This window comes from Lolium perenne, chromosome 2 (assembly GCF_019359855.2).
Source record: "Lolium perenne isolate Kyuss_39 chromosome 2, Kyuss_2.0, whole genome shotgun sequence".
Taxonomy (NCBI): domain Eukaryota; kingdom Viridiplantae; phylum Streptophyta; class Magnoliopsida; order Poales; family Poaceae; genus Lolium; species Lolium perenne.
Genome location: NC_067245.2, coordinates 13,670,107 through 13,685,893, shown reverse-complemented (window position 1 = coordinate 13,685,893; position 15,787 = coordinate 13,670,107). Strand labels below are relative to the sequence as shown.

The following is a 15,787-nucleotide window of genomic DNA, read 5'->3' as shown; positions in this document are numbered from 1 at the left end:
TACTCCCATCGGGAGTGCATGCATCTAGAAGGGAAATTTAACATGATAATTTCCGGCAATCCAACTGCCAAAATTAGCATCCAATAAATAAATAAATACAAAATTCTGAGCCGTGCCATGCTAGAGCATGAAGGTAAAACCATCTTCCTCCATAAAGGTGGCGGTGCGGATCGTGTTTTCTTCATCTAAGGCCTAGTGATGTCCCCAATTTAGGTTTCGTCCAAGGAGGGTGTGCTCTCGTCCGGAGATCCAACACATCACCGTCGTTGCTGCTCCTCCTAAGTCTCAGACCTTCTGCTGCATATAGTCACCCCCTTAATTAGCAGATACCATATTAGTATAGTATTGATGTCAGTTTGTTTTCTTCTGGCGATTTGATGCTTTGCTGGGCAGACCGGCCGGGTAAGTCAAAGCTTAGCGAATCAATGTTCTTCGTGATTCGGTTTGCATGCTCCCCCGGTCAATGACGGAATCAAATCCTCACCCCTCATGCTCGTTAATGGTAATAGATAGATTGCTCCATTATTTACTGCTAAAATGTTTCCCCAGAATCGACATCAAGTTTGTGTTGCTGGAACTACTATTAGAAACCGCACCTTGTTACTGAATTTTATTGTTGGATCTCGGCAGCATGCCGCCGGGAGGGGCAGTGGTGGTCGACAGCAGCAACGGCAAAGACTGCAGCTACGCGACGGCAGCAAGGAGCTTCCCGGCGAAGCTTTCCAGGCCGCTGCTTCTCTTCGCGGTGCTCGCCACCGGCTTTCTCGCGGCGCCGTCTCTCCTCTTCCTCGGTGGCAGCGGGGCCGCCGCCTCCAGCTACTACGGCCTCCCGAGTCTCCCCGTCCCCGACGTCCTCCTGGCGGCCGTGAGATCGGCGCCGTGCGCGGAGGAGAAGGAGGTGTATCGGTGGTGGGCGCGGCCGCCGTCCAAGAGCGCGTGGCACAGCATGAGCGACGAGGAGCTTCTGTGGGCGGCGTCGTTCGAGCCCAGGGCCGCGCCGCCGCCGCGGCCATCGACGCCGAGGAAGGTGGCGTTCCTCTTCCTCACGCGCGGCCCGCTGCCGCTAGCACCGCTATGGGAGAGGTTCTTCCACGGCACCGGCGGTACCGCCGGACGCGGCAGGAAGCTATTCTCCGTGTACGTCCACACCACCCCGGGGTACCGCCTCGACTTCCCGCCGTCGTCGCCGTTCCACCGCCGCCAGGTCCCCAGCAAGGTACGCCACCTAGGCCCTTATTTTCGGAATATTGCATGACAAGAAAAACTTGGGAAATGCACAAATGCACAGGTAAGGAAGGGCATGCAGAATGGAGATGGAAAAAAGAGAGTAAAAATCTTGGCCGTAAATGCCATGGGCAAGAATCTGTTTTTCCTCAAAAGTAAATACTAGTATTTAATATATAGATACATCGAAATTTGGATAAATCACATATACATTTATTTATGAACGGAGGGAGTGTATTGCTTGCATGACTTGTCATAATAAGAGTTGTGAATTGTCATTTGAGAATGCAGAATGCGTGCATAAACTTTACTATGTTTTATGCCGTCGCAGGCCACAGAGTGGGGGATGCCGAGCGTGGTGGACGCCGAGCGGCGGCTGCTGGCGAACGCGCTGCTGGACCTCGACAACGAGCGCTTCGTCCTCGTCTCCGAGTCATGCATCCCTCTCCACCCTCTAGCCACCATCCACGCCTACCTGACCCGCTCCGCCCACAGCTTTGTCGCCGTCGTCGATGACCCGGGCCGAGATGGCCTTGGTCGGTATCCCGCCGGCCTAGCCCCAGAAGTGCCAGTCTCGCGGTGGCGCAAGGGCACGCAATGGTTCGAGCTCCACCGGTCGCTCGCCGTGTTCGTGGTCGCCGATGGCCGCTACTACCCGAGGTTCCGGGAGGAGTGCCTGCCGCGGTGCTACGTGGACGAGCACTACCTCCCCACGGTGCTCACCATGGAGGAGCCCGGGAGCCTCGCGAACCGCAGCGTGACCTTGGTCGACTGGAGCCGCGGCGGCGCACACCCCGCGAGGTTTGGTGCCAGGGATGTGGGGGAGGAATTCCTGGAGAGGCTGGCGGGGAAGAAGGAGAAGGGGAGCTGTATGTACAATGGGCAGCTGGTGGAGGTGTGTTTTCTGTTCGCCAGGAAGTTCGCTCCTGACGCGTTGCAGAAGCTGCTCGAGCTTTCCCCCAGGATCCTCGGGTACTAGCTAGCTATATATATGCCTCTCGGCGCTGCTAGCTGCCGGTTTCAGCCTAGCTATGAATTATACTTGGTACTGAACTGAACACTGCAAGAGCAATTTAGAGATAGAAATATTTTTGATGTAACAAGGGCATGCAGATTTTTTTCTCAATAAAGCGAACTTTTAACAACTCAAACACAACATCATGGTGACAGACACAAAGAGTTGGCCCCGGATCACGAATCAAGAGTGAAATCATTTGGCCTCAGAATAGGGCCGCCGGATATGTGGTATGCTTCGGAGACTGCGCTCATCCATGTCGCCGAAGAGGGCAGCGTGGCACAAGGGGAGACGGGGAGTGACCTCACACCAAGCTCAGCTTCGGCAGCCAAGGCGACGCAGGGCTGGAGTCCCAAAGGACATCGTCGACAGAGACGGGACAGGAGGGAATGTGGGAGAGTAGGGGACCGGCGCGGTGGCAGTGTTTTTCGACAAAGTTATCAAACCAGAATGAGGCCTCCCCGTTGCCCACACGGATGTTTGTGTGCAATGTGTTTGAAAGGGAGACAGATGAGAGTGTAGGAGAGCGACACCGGCTCAACGATGCTAGCGGCCAGCCACACCATACCAGTGGCGTGCCAAGCGCGTCAAGGGGGTGTCGTCGCCATGGAGCGGATTGTGGAAGAACTTCAGAAGGAGATAAATATTTTGGCAGTGGATAAACACCGCGTGAGTGGCAGACATCAAGCTAGGCAACCTAGCAGTCACCCCCACCCCACTGTACGAGCTCTTCCCTTACCAAAGCATGGCACTCTTTTGACGGTTGATACAGTCGATCGTCCCAGACCCAACGAGAGCAGCTAGCTCAGATGAAAGGTCACCAGGCAAGTGAACCAAAACAAACGCAGGCCACCGGAGGAGTCCAAGATGCTTTTCGGCAACTTGCTTCAAGATTTATTGTACGAGTCTTATAGTCATGACAGTCAACACTCAAGAATCTATATCTGCAGCAAGAGATAATGCTTTGATAATAATGATGCAAGGGCTGTAGATGCTTCATATTTTAACTGAGAAAGTAAGAGAACAAACAAATGAATGGTGAAACCACACAAGAATTTCAAAGACTGCACATGAATAGAATGAGCCATTAGAGTAATGCTGCAGAATGAATTGAGAAGATATGCGCTCGTGGTGGTTAGGAAATTAAGTCTGGATCAAGATCGAAGCACACGCTTGGTGAACATTAGTTGCACACCCACTTGCAGAACATATTAGGCAGTAGCCACACTGATCCTGGTGACAGACATCAAACACAAGTAGCAGCAGCACAAGCAGATATCAACAAGATGCCATACAAAGCAAACATCAAATACTGGATATGGGTAATAACTATGGAAGAGATGAGATATGCAAGAAGCATAACTAGGCAGCTCAGAAACATATGGTATCAAATAGTACAATGACTATACAGGATTAAAAAAATGTTCGTGCATGAGAACAGTAGAGGATATGAGCCACTGCTATATGATTCTCATTATTACCAAAAAAAGAAAGATGCTTGCTCTGAAAAGTTAAAGCTCATCCAGATTTACCTTGATAGTGAGATCATCAACCGCTGTATCCAATAGAAATAACCCAATAGTAAGGTTGGTGTAGCATCAACCACCATTTGATTCAAATAGAAACCTGGCAACGAAGGACGACAATGGTGGTCGGTGAACATGCAGTGTCAAATACCAAATGACAGATAAACATAAAATTCAAAAAATGTTATGGAACCAAAACTGAAAGAAATAACAATCTATGCAGCAGAAACCTCTGTGATAAAATAATACTCCCTCCAATCCATACGAAGTGTCGGAGCTTTAGTTCAAATTTGAGCAAATTTGAACTAAACCCTGGATCGGAGGGAGTGTCAGTAACAAATTCTACTAATCAACTGATTCACAGTACATACAATGTACTCCACATAAAATTGCTCATACTGTTCAGGTGTAAAAAATGACCTGCACACATCATGAATGCCAATTATTACAATCATATTGTTGGAATCAAACAGACAAGTTAAGGGAATGTATGCACGCCAGCAAAACAAACAGGATGTAATATTGTTATTATTTTTAGACGGATGGACTCATAACTCAAAGCATGGAAATAGTCTGACTGACCAGATCAGAACTTACTGCTCAAATACTAAAACGTAAAGATGATACTGGACAAAAGTGGAGTAGTGAGCTGCACAAACTGTAAGTTGACCTCTCAGATTCAAAGCATTGATCTGCAAAGGATCATAAGATGTGAATCCGTTGATCATGACAGTCAATATATAACACCATACATGTCTGAATCAACGATCTGATAGCAATTCAAGGGCTGTAGTTCCATAACATTTTCACCAAGTGTTGACATTAATGGTGCAGACTAAGCTGACAAGGCATTTGCACGTAGTGGCAAGGAATTTAATTCTAGATCAAGACTCAAACAAACATGCATTCGGTGAATGTTGGTTGCACATCAGCACTTGCATATGCGGTATATTGCAACAACCAAAGCCAGTATTTCAGGAGGACTTACCAGCTACCAAGTTCCCTGAACCAGTCTTGAGTCCACGACACTTGCAGAACACAGAGCGCCGCACTCATCAATGAAACAGGCGTGCAAGAGCAGCAGCAGAAATCAATAAGATTTCACGCATATAATAAACTAGACAATTCACAGGTAAATGTAGCAATACACTATGAATTATATCTTTATTTGTTCATAGGATGGATTGGTCTTGTCTTGACCTGCAAACAATTTGTACAAACAGCGAACGAAATGTACAAAATTTCTGAAGAAAGCAATCCTCGTGATAATTGGAGCATTTTGCAGAAGAGCAACATAGTGTTGGTATGTTTGTGCTGCAAAAAGCACTTAAGGACAAATTTCTTGTATTTGTTGATACTGTAAACACTAAATAGAATACAATAGACAATGGCGAAAGTGCAATGTGAACCACCAAATAACAGATCTGGTTTCAATTTCAAGTTTTTGACAAAATTAAAAATTAATTAGAAGTACACTATAGAACTAAAAAGGAAAGAAAAAAAGTTTGTGCAGCGGATAACTTTGTGATAAAACACTATCAATATCCCATACTGATCAACCTGGTTCATACTACATATGAGGTAGTTCAAACAAAATTGCTCATACTGCTAAACCATTCAGTAATTGTTGGGCATCACGAATGAAAAATTATCAGACCCATTTTTTTCAAGAGTACTCCAATGGCTTACTATAATCATGCCCAATTATTACAATCCTATTATAGAGCAGGATCCTCTTAATCACCTACTTCCTGCTGTTCTCCATCCACTAACAGACCATTCCATCCGTGCATCAGCTTCTCACAACAAGATTTTGATAGTTCCTGTGAATAGCAAACCATGAGCATCACCATGGTCAGAAATAAGATCAAATAGTTGCACACAGGAAAAGAAACTGTAAAATCAAATGGTACAAGCACTGGTTAATTAGGGACACATGCAGTACCTGCTAATTAGCTTGGGGTACATTAAGCTTGGACCCAAAGCTTTCGAAAAACTAGTAACGCTGACTGTATTTGACAGCCATTGTGTCTGGGGACTGAGCACTAAAGTCCTGCTGTGGCTGAGTGCCAAATGCTGGCCTGCCCTGATGAGGAGATCCGATCTGATCATGCTTATTTCCTACCTGGCCATAGCTTGGGAGATTCTGAGCAGAGCCCAAACTAGACTGTGGTGCTTCAGGAGCACCAAATGATGTCCGTGATGGCTGATGAACACCATACCCAGGCTGTTGCGCTTGCTGAGCGCCATACCCAGGCTGTTGCCCTAGCTGAGCGCCATACCCAGACTGTTGCCCTTGATGAGTGCCATAACCAGGCTGCTGTGCTTGGTGAGCCCCATATCCGAGCTGGTGTGCTTGATGAGCACCATGGTCTGGTTGTTGTGCTTGACGAGCACCATGGTCTGGCTGTTGTGCTTGATGAGTGCCATGGCCTGGCTGTTGCCCTTGATGAGTACCATATGCTGTCTGCCACTGACAAGATGTGTCATACCCGGGATGTTGAGTATGACGAGCGATATCTGTTGGTTGTTGCGGCTGAGTAGTAAATACAGGCTGCACCGGTGGAGCTGGCCCAAAATAAGGTTGCTGCACTTGAGCAGCACTAACTGCTTGCTGCCAAGGGCGAGAGGTACCAAATTCTGGCTGTTTATCTTGGGGTAGAGCAATCCCAGGTTGTTTTTCTTCAGAAGGAATGTCCTGCTGCCATTTATTGGAAGCAGCAACTTCTTCTTTTTTAACCTCTTGGTTTCCAAACACAGGCTGCTGAGGGTTAGGAGACATCCACTCGGGTTGCCGCACTTGAGATGCACCATTGCGAGGATGGAATGGTTGAGGAGAACTATAGCCTGCTTGGCCTTGGTGAGGTGTGTAGCTGCCCCGTGTCTGATTAGATGCAAATCCTGCTAGCCCCTGGGGTGAACTGTGAGGGCGCACCTCTGGTCTTGGCTTAGGAGGCAGTGGCGCTGGTTTTTCTTCAAAAGCTTTCTCCATCTCTTCGTGCCGATCGGCATTCTTGAAAATCTCACCGACAGTCTCCTGGAACTCAGGAGGAGCGACAACTCCACTCCTTGCCATATCCCTGACCAGTTCCAGTGCTCTATCCAATTCCCCTTCCTTGCACAATGCCTTAACCAGGATTTCAAATGTGGTCGTGTTCGGCTTGATCTCCTTGTCAGGCATCCTTCCGTAGACCTTTAAAGCATCATCGACCCGCCCAGCTTCTGATAGTCCTTGAAACATCCGATTGAAGAAGCCGATATTGAACTTTGGGCCATGCTCCCTTCCATCCGCCATTTTGTAGAAGTACTGCAGCGTGTCATCCACACGGCCTTCCTTGAAACACGAGTCGACCATGTAAGTGTAGGTGTACACATCTGGAAGCACCGACTTGCTCTCCATCTCCTGGAAGAGCTTCTCCGCCTCCGCAACCATCCCGTTCTCACAGAGCTTCCCGATGATGTTGTTGAAGCAGCCGACGTCCATCTGAACGTTCCGCCTGGGCTGGCGGTGGAACACCTCGACCGCCTCACGGAACCTGCCCTCCTTGAAGCACTGGTTGACCATGACGTTGTAGGACTCGCTGTTCATGCCGATGAAGCTCGGCGGGGTGTGGTTGTCAATCATGGTCTCCCACAGGTCGTTCGCCTCGGCACGCTTGCCGTGCTCGAAGAGCGTCTCGAGCAGCACGTTGCAGGTGGCGGGCGTCATCCTGAAGTTCCTGTCGAGCAGGGACTTGTAATTCTCCATGGCCTCCCTGTCCATGCCTCTCTTCCAGTACCCCTCCATGAAGCTGGTGTGCACGACGCCGTCGTAGACGGCGGCCTTCTCCCGGAGCTCGTCGAAGAGCTGGAAGGCCTTGTCCCAATTGTTGACGCCGATGTACCCGTCGATGAGGTTCTTGTAGACGATGGAGTCGGCGCCGTGGCCGCGGTGGAACATGGCGTGGAGGAGCTCGAGCGCGTCCTGGATGCGGCCGGCGGCGACGAGCCCCCTGGTGAGGTGGCGGTAGGAGACGGCGGACGGGGGGAAGGAGGTGGCGCCGCCGCCGAGCATCTCCCGGTAGGCCTGGAGCGCCTGGTCGACGCGGGCGGCCTCGCAGTGCGCGAGGATGAGGGTGTTGTAGGAGACGACGTTGGGGACGATGGCGCCGTGGCGGCGGAAGAAGGAGTCGAAGAGCGCGACGGCGTCGCCGTGGCGGCCGGCGCGGACCATGGCGGCGGCGACTGCGTTGCAGGTGAAGACGGTGGGGCGGACGCGGGTGGGGATGGCGGCGCGGGCCTCGGCGGCGGCGCCGTCGAGGTCGCCGGAGCGGATGAGGGACTGCACGCGGTTGTGGAGGCTGAGGCGCGGGCCGACGAGCGAGGAGACGGTGTCGGGGAGGCGGGGCGCGTTGGGGTCGCGCGGGGGCGGGCGGTGCGAGGGGTCGCGGCGCTGGGCGTGGAGCGGCGGCTCGATGCGGAGCTGGCGCTTCCGGCGGCGGCGCTCGGCGGCGGCGTCCTCGGCGGAGGCGAATGAGAAGTGGCGGGAGGTAGGGAGGAGGGCGGAGGCGAGGGCCGGCTTGGGGGCGGAAGGGAGGAGGTGGGGCTGGGAGAGGCGGCGGAGGAGGTGGAGACGGCGGTAGAGCGCCGCCATGGTCTCTCACTTGCGAGCTCAGACTTGGTGGAACGGCGGCGACGGCAATCAAACCAAGGAAAGCAAAAGGAAACCCTTCCTCCCATTCCATTCATTGCTTCTTTTTGGGCTTAGCCCATTTCGTTACAGCCCAATGACTCCCAGCCAAGAACATCTACGAAGAATAGGAAAGAATTTCAAAATCCTTTATCGATACACATTTCATTTTACAGTACAAAACTTTATCGATACACATGTTCATTATTAAATAAAATTAAATGAAAGAAATAAAATTCCACATTTTATTCTAATAGAGCTTGTTTGGCAACCAGTATTTCAGGTCAGAAATAAATAAAATAATATAGTAAAATATAATATAATGGTATCATTTTATTTGGCAAAATCCATATAAATGTCAGGGTACCGGAAGGAATTGAAGTTATCCATGGGATAAAAACCATGTAATTCTCAATTTAATTTCTTAATAGGTTATGTGGTACTCAAACAAGATTTTCTTAAAATGACAAAATAAATTATTTGATTCCATCCCCAAATGATGGGATCTAAACGAGCTCTTAGAGCACCTCCAACGGCGGCCACTAATAGGTGCCGGCAGGAGCGCCAGCATTGCCGTATGGGGGGCGCGGGTGCGGGAACAGCATCCCCCACACCGGCGCCCCCATACGATAGCCCCAATAGAAATTTAAATTTAAAATGACATTTAAAAACCGAAATTCATACGAATATTGACTAGTTTTTATACAAAAGTGACTCAAATTTAAAATAAAAACCTTAAAAGAAAAATAGCGGCGGCGTTTGTTGAAGGCGCTGAAGTCGAGTTTGTTGTCGTCGTCACCGTCGTCGTTGCTTGAAGTGCCGAAGGACTAGTCGTCGTCTTCCTCCTCCTTTGGCGCCGGCAGCTCGGAAGGTCCGGCGAGGTCGACGAAGTTGGCGCCGTGGTCCCTGGCGGACCACGCCGCTGCCTGCCGCAGGTCCATCGTCATTTGCCGGTAGTCCTCCTCGACAGAGCGGCCGACAATGAAGTTTTGCCCGGCGAATTCCTCTGGGTCGTCACTGCCACAGAGGGCCGCCTACGCCTCCCCTCCATCTCCCACCATTGCCTCTTCGCCGGCGGAAGTGTTGTGGTGGCGTCCTCCTCCTTGATGTGGCGGCGTTGGACCGACCCCGTCGCCCGACGGGCCGGAGCCAAAGATGCGTGCCTCGCACCGTCGTCGATGACGACACCACCCGAAGGAGGCGCGTGCACGGTCGAGCGCGTGTGGTCGCGGAGACGGACGACCCGGTGCGTGAGCTCCCAGAAGCCGCCATCCTTGTCGGCGGCCTCTGTAGAAGCGGCGCCACTGGTGCCATGCACCCCGCCTGCGGGTAGTATAGCGCAATGCATGGCATGTCGCCGCGGACGCGCTGGCGGTAGTTGTACTGCTGCAGCGTGGCATCGACGTCGTGGCCGAGCCACCAGGCACGGCGGCCAACATTGTTGAAGCAGTCGTTCGCGCGGTCGGCCGCCCGCGCGAGCTCGATGGTGAAGGAGATATGCCCAAGAGGCAATAATAAAAGTGGTTATTATATATCTTTATGTTTATGATAAATGTTTATATACCATGCTATAATTGTATTAACCGAAACATTGATACATGTGTGATATGTAAACAACAAAGAGTCCCTAGTATGCCTCTTAACTAGCTTGTTGATTAATGGATGATTAGTTTCATAATCATGAACATTGGATGTTATTAATAACAAGGTTATATCATTGTATGAATGATGTAATGGACACACCCAATTAAGCGTAGCATAAGATCACGTCATTAAGTTTTTTGCTATAAGCTTTCGATACATAGTTACCTAGTCCTTATGACCATGAGATCATGTAAATCACTTATACCGGAAAGGTACTTTGATTACATCAAACGCCACTGCGTAAATGGGTGGTTATAAAGGTGGGATTAAGTATCCGGAAAGTATGAGTTGAGGCATATGGATCAACAGTGGGATTTGTCCATCCCGATGACGGATAGATATACTTTGGGCCCTCTCGGTGGAATGTCGTCTAATGTCTTGCAAGCATATGAATAAGTTCATAAGAGACCACATACCACGGTACGAGTAAAGAGTACTTGTCAGGAGACGAGGTTGAACAAGGTATAGAGTGATACCGATGATCAAACCTGGGACAAGTAAAATATCGCGTGACAAAGGGAATTGGTATCGTATGTGAATGGTTCATTCGATCACTAAAGTCATCGTTGAATATGTGGGAGCCATTATGGATCTCCAGATCCCGCTATTGGTTATTGGTCGGAGAGAGTACTCAACCATGTCTGCATAGTTCACGAACCGTAGGGTGACACACTTAAGGTTGGATGTTGAAATGGTAGAACTTAAATATAGAATGGAGTTCGAATATTTGTTCGGAGTCCCGGATGAGATCCCGGACATCACGAGGAGTTCCGGAATGGTTCGGAGAATAAGATTCATATATAGGAAGTCATTTTATAAGATTTAAAATGATCCGGAAGGTTCTATGGAAGGTTCTAGAAGGTTCTAGAAAAGTCCGGAAGAAACCACTATGGAAGGCGGAGTCCCAAAGGGACTCCACCACCATGGCCGGCCAACCCTAAGAGGGGAGGGGTCCCAAGTGGACTCCCCTAAGGGGGCCGGCCACCCCCTCCCAAGGAAGGGTGGGAATCCCACCTCTAGTGGGAGTCCTAGCTTGGGTAGGTTTCATGTGATATGGAAGGTTTTGGTTTGGGGTCTTATTCGAAGACTTGTAGACCAACTCTTGGGTGTTTCACCTATATAATGAGGGCCAAGGGGAGGGGGCCGGCCACCCCAACACCACAAGGTGGCCGCACCAACTAGATGGCCGGCGCCCCCTCTCCCCAAACCCTAGCCGCCCCACTACTCCTTCTTCCCCGCACGCTTAGCGAAGCTTCGCCGGGATTCTCCACCACCACCGACACCACGCCGTCGTGCTGTCGGATTCAAGAGGAGCTACTACTTCCGCTGCCCGCTGGAATGGGGAGGTGGACGTCGTCTTCATCAACAACCGAACGTGTGACCGAGTACGGAGGTGCTGCCCGTTTGTGGCGCCGTGATCAAGATCTTCTACGCGCTTTTGCAAGCGGCAAGTGAACGTCTACCGCTCGTTGCTACCGTCTTCTAGATTGCATCTTGGCTTGGATTGCGTGTTCGCGGTAGGAAATTTTTTGTTTTCTATGCAACGAATCCCTACAGATGGCGCGCTCATCTTCGAATCGTCATGGCCACGCCGGGCTATTGAGCGTGTTCGCTGGCAGGCTCGCTCGGTGATGAGGGCACGAAGCTATGGTCCTGCAGGTGGCGGCGGTGGCACGGCGAAGCCGGCGTTGGAGATGTACCACCCGTGTGGCAGCTTGTACTGTACTGGCACGGGAATGCACTGCCGTACAGTACATCTGCCTCGTCGTACGTTAGTTGCAGCAAGTGGAGGATGCCGCCGCCGCTGCCGCCGGCCTCGTCGTTGTGCACCATCGCATCGGTGGGGGAGGTGGGTGTTTGATGCGGCGTCTACGACAATGGCGATGGCGGCGGCTAGGGTTGGAAGACGGGGAAGAAGAGAGGCACGCGCAGGTGGGGTTTTAAGGGAGGCGGCGGACGCGCATTGAAGGCGCGTGGGGGGGGGGGGGGGGTGGGTCGACACCGCGTGGCCAGTCGCCGCCCTCGTCGCCGCTTCGGTTTCCATGCGGGAGGCCATTAACGCTGACGACCAACCTTTTCACGTCGTTTCCAACGAACCGTCGCGTCCTCTCGCTGCCAAGACGGCTCCACCCGCAAAAGCCAACGTGCCAAGAGGCGCCGGCGCGCCGGATTCGCGTCCTTCACGAAGGGGCCGGCACGGGGTTTCCAGCGCTTCTATTGGGGTCGAAAATGCACCGGCGCTTTTTCTGGCGCGACGGTGCGAGCCTAATTTCGATGTCGGCCCCTAAAATGGTATCGGGACCGCTACCGGGGCCGCCGGTGGAGATGTTCTTAAAGTTGGAATATGTTCTTGGGGTTCAAGTAAGGGCATGTCTAATGGCAAACGTATATCAAGGCTCTTGTGTAGAGAAATAGATAAATTTAAATTAAGAAATAGTCTAAGTGTTCTTTGTCCAATGCTGGATACTAACTTTAGACGGTAAACTGTCATTGTTGGAGGCTGCCTAGCTTGTGGGATTTGATGGCCCAGCACTAATGAACGTCTATGAAATATTTACTAGCGCCCTTCCGCTGGGCATGTCTTTATCCTTGTATCGACTTAGGGCCTCTCTGATTCGTAAATTTAGAATACACAAGAATACATTCTCATGAATATCTAATTTCTATAATATATCATATATGCACCAAAGTTTCGTTTGATTATATTACACACAAAAAACAAAGGAATATTAAAATGGGGTTTGAGTGGATGTAATAATATTTCCTATATATAATAGTAATTCCTCCATTTAAAATAATTGCTCATTTTTTTTAGATTTGATTGTATCTATCGCTAAATGTGTATATATATACATATGTATCTACAAAGTTGAGCGGAAATACTTTTATACTTACACGCATGGGTGTGGATGTCTTCATCACCGTTTGTATTTCTTTAATATTCAAAAAAAAATAGTGTAGAGAGAGCTACTTTTTCTTCTACCACGGTGAGCAAGAATCTCGAGAAGTAAATCGACGGTGAAGGAAAAACCCACACCCATGTGTAGGGGTGTTAACGGATAGGATAATTTCCACACTAAAACTTGCCCCGAATCCGGTTTAAGGCATATGTATCCGATTTTAAGAAATCCGGAAGATAAGGATATCCGATTTCGAAATGGTGCCCCAGATACGGTATATGATATGGTATAGCGAATAACATGCGAATATGGATTATCCGAAATTTAATTAGAATAATCTGAAGGTTTTAAATGGATAATCCGATTTTTTAGTCAAAAACCAAGACTAATCTCACAAGATTAGTAGTCATTGACTCACCGAATACATTTGGCGACCATATTTAACTAGAAATTTTTCAACAATCGAGTTTTAGCGTACCGTGTCTCTTTTCTCTTAACTATACAAGACAGAAAGTTAAAATTCATGTCAAGATTTGCAAGAACTATAACTATTTATCGATGAGAGCATATATCTGACTTTTTTTTATTTCCGGTGTAAATCCCTCATTTCTAATTCGAATCCGCACTCCGGTATATCCACATTTGAATCTGAAATCGGTCAATATCCACTCCGATCTGAATCAAAGAAAAATATATGGTGAAGATACAGTATGAGCAAAGTTTGATCCCATCCGATCCGTTTACACACATGTGGATATGTATAAAATCCATTGGTTTACGTTGAACAGCTTTTTTAGAGACACATGAAGTATAAATATTTTTTAGAAAATATTCCTATAAATAAATTTATTTCTATAAATCAAACAACCAAAATCCTTCAAATCAAAATAGAGCGTGGGCGTGGGCGGAAGAAAATAGATCAAGAGAGGGCAATCGGTCGGCCGTGGCGAAACGAAAAAGAACGAATACAAACCCTCGCCGCATCAGCCGAGCGCTCCACCCAACGCCGGCGGCGGCGGTCGCCCTCGGCAACCACTAGGAGAGCCTCTTATCCGCTGCCGGAATCCCTTCTCCCACCACCAATCTTGATCGTCGACGACTACCAATTCCGTTTAACCTAATTCCCAAACCATGGCATTGCGTGCGCCGTCCAGATACACGGCGCTCTCGCCCATCTCCTTCCACCGCCCCACCCCGATGGATCCGTACGTCGCCGGCGGCACCACCCGACGCTCCGACCGTCCCGACTGGGTCCTACTCCATAAGTCGGCCCGTATCTCGGGTCACCGGAACACGACCACCGTCGGTTGTCACACCACGGAGGGCCAAGCCATCGAGGCGTCCTTCTGGCTCGTCGACCCGCCAGGAGTCTCCTACTTCTCCGTGCACTGCCCCGGCCTCAGCAACGAGGACTTCGCGGACGAGCCCTACGTTCTCTGCGCGGAGGCCGCCCTCGTCCTCTTCAGCGTTGCCTTCGTCCCCGTTCCTCGCCGGCGCCGGATTCCCACGCAGCACTTCGTCTACAGAGCCGGCCCCGGGAGCCCGTCGCTGCACCTGATTCCGGACCCGGGCAATGTCAGAAGAGGCGACCTGTTTGGTCTCTTGCCCTTTCTTGATAGCAAACACTATGCCGTGGTGTTTCTCAACAGACATTACACCGCCGGTGATAAGGCTTGGCGTTTCGACGTTCACGCCTTCTCGTCCATGACACAGTCCTGGAGCAGCAAGTCGCCCATCTTGTCAGGCTTACCGGAAGACGATCAGCAATCCCTGCTTAAACATGCCACCTGCAAGCAGATCATGGTGGGAGCAACCTCCTTGGGCTGGGTCGATCTCTTCCGCGGCATTCTTCTTCTCTGCGACGTGTTCGGCGAGTGCCCCGTGGTCAGGTACATCCCCTTGCCAGCGTCAAGGGTTCGCCAGACGGACGAGGATGGCCTCCCTTACATTGCCCCGTGGTACTCCTGCGACGTCTCCTGCTGCGATAATGATCTGATCAAGTTTGTCGAGATAGAGTTCGACGATCCGGATCGCAGGACCTTAGGCAACCAAGGTTGGAAAGCCACCACGTGGGACATGACGATAGCTGCGGATGATTGGCGCCGACGCTTCACGGTTGATGTTGCTAACATCTCGGTAGACCCAAGCTACTCCGATTTACTGCCTGCAGGGCTGTGGGATGACAGGACTGGAAAACTAGAACTGAAGAAACTGATTGTGTACACCCCCACGCTTAGCAAGCATGATGACAACTTTCTTTACGTGATGTGTAAGGCGAACAACATAGACGGTAAGGCCTGGGTCATCACTCTTGACATGGAACATGCGGCTGTGGAGGCAGTTGCCCCTTATTCTACAAGAGGGCGCCCCCTCGTTTCATGGCACTGTCCATGCACCTTTCCCAAGTACCTCGACCTGAACCCAGGTGACCACTCTCCCTTGTTTCTCCCCATGCTTGTATCAATACTTGACAATTAACTGTTCATACATTTTGGGACTTGGGTTATGATTCAGTACTTGTGAGGGGGTTCAGTAGTTCATGATCTGTTTCTGACTTGGGTTATGGTTCAATAGTTGTGAGGGGGCTCAGTATGTACAAGATTATGTATGCATATTTTTCAGATGTTTTTGTATTAATTGTTTCTTTGTCCAATTTTTGCAGGGGATGACGTGACCATGCACTCTAACAGGTAATTCATACATTGCTTCCTTTGCATTTTTCAGTATTTGATGTTTGCTTTGTATGACATCTTGCTGATTCTGTCTGCTGTTGTTACTAATACTTCTGTTGGATGCCTATTGCCAGGAT

The 15,787-nt window shown here is 50.0% G+C and overlaps 2 protein-coding genes across 2 annotated transcripts; one reads left to right on the top strand and one right to left on the bottom strand.

Annotated features, from left to right (window-relative positions):
• Positions 1 to 201: 201 nt before the first annotated feature.
• Positions 202 to 2,478, top strand: LOC127331237 (glycosyltransferase BC10). Its single transcript, XM_051357314.2, has 2 exons — positions 202 to 1,216; positions 1,556 to 2,478. The coding sequence occupies exons 1-2, from the start codon at positions 632 to 634 to the stop codon at positions 2,201 to 2,203; spliced, it is 1,233 nt and encodes a 410-aa protein (XP_051213274.1). The 5' UTR covers positions 202 to 631; the 3' UTR covers positions 2,204 to 2,478.
• A 2,791-nt stretch (positions 2,479 to 5,269) lies between these two features.
• Positions 5,270 to 8,461, bottom strand: LOC127331236 (pentatricopeptide repeat-containing protein At1g10270). The gene is made up of 2 exons (XM_051357313.2): positions 5,711 to 8,461; positions 5,270 to 5,588 (listed from the first exon to the last, which is right to left on the bottom strand). The coding sequence occupies exon 1, from the start codon at positions 8,396 to 8,398 to the stop codon at positions 5,762 to 5,764; it is 2,637 nt and encodes an 878-aa protein (XP_051213273.1). The 5' UTR covers positions 8,399 to 8,461; the 3' UTR covers positions 5,270 to 5,588; positions 5,711 to 5,761.
• Between the last annotated feature and the right edge of the window lie 7,326 nt (positions 8,462 to 15,787).

Coding starts and splice junctions, on each gene's coding strand:
- LOC127331237 (XM_051357314.2), top strand. CDS start 632: ATGCCGCCGGGAGGGGCAGTGGTGGTCGACAGCAGCAACGGCAAAGAC. Junction 1,217..1,555: donor GCCGCCAGGTCCCCAGCAAG/GTACGCCACCTA, acceptor ATGCCGTCGCAG/GCCACAGAGTGGGGGATGCC.
- LOC127331236 (XM_051357313.2), bottom strand. CDS start 8,398: ATGGCGGCGCTCTACCGCCGTCTCCACCTCCTCCGCCGCCTCTCCCAG.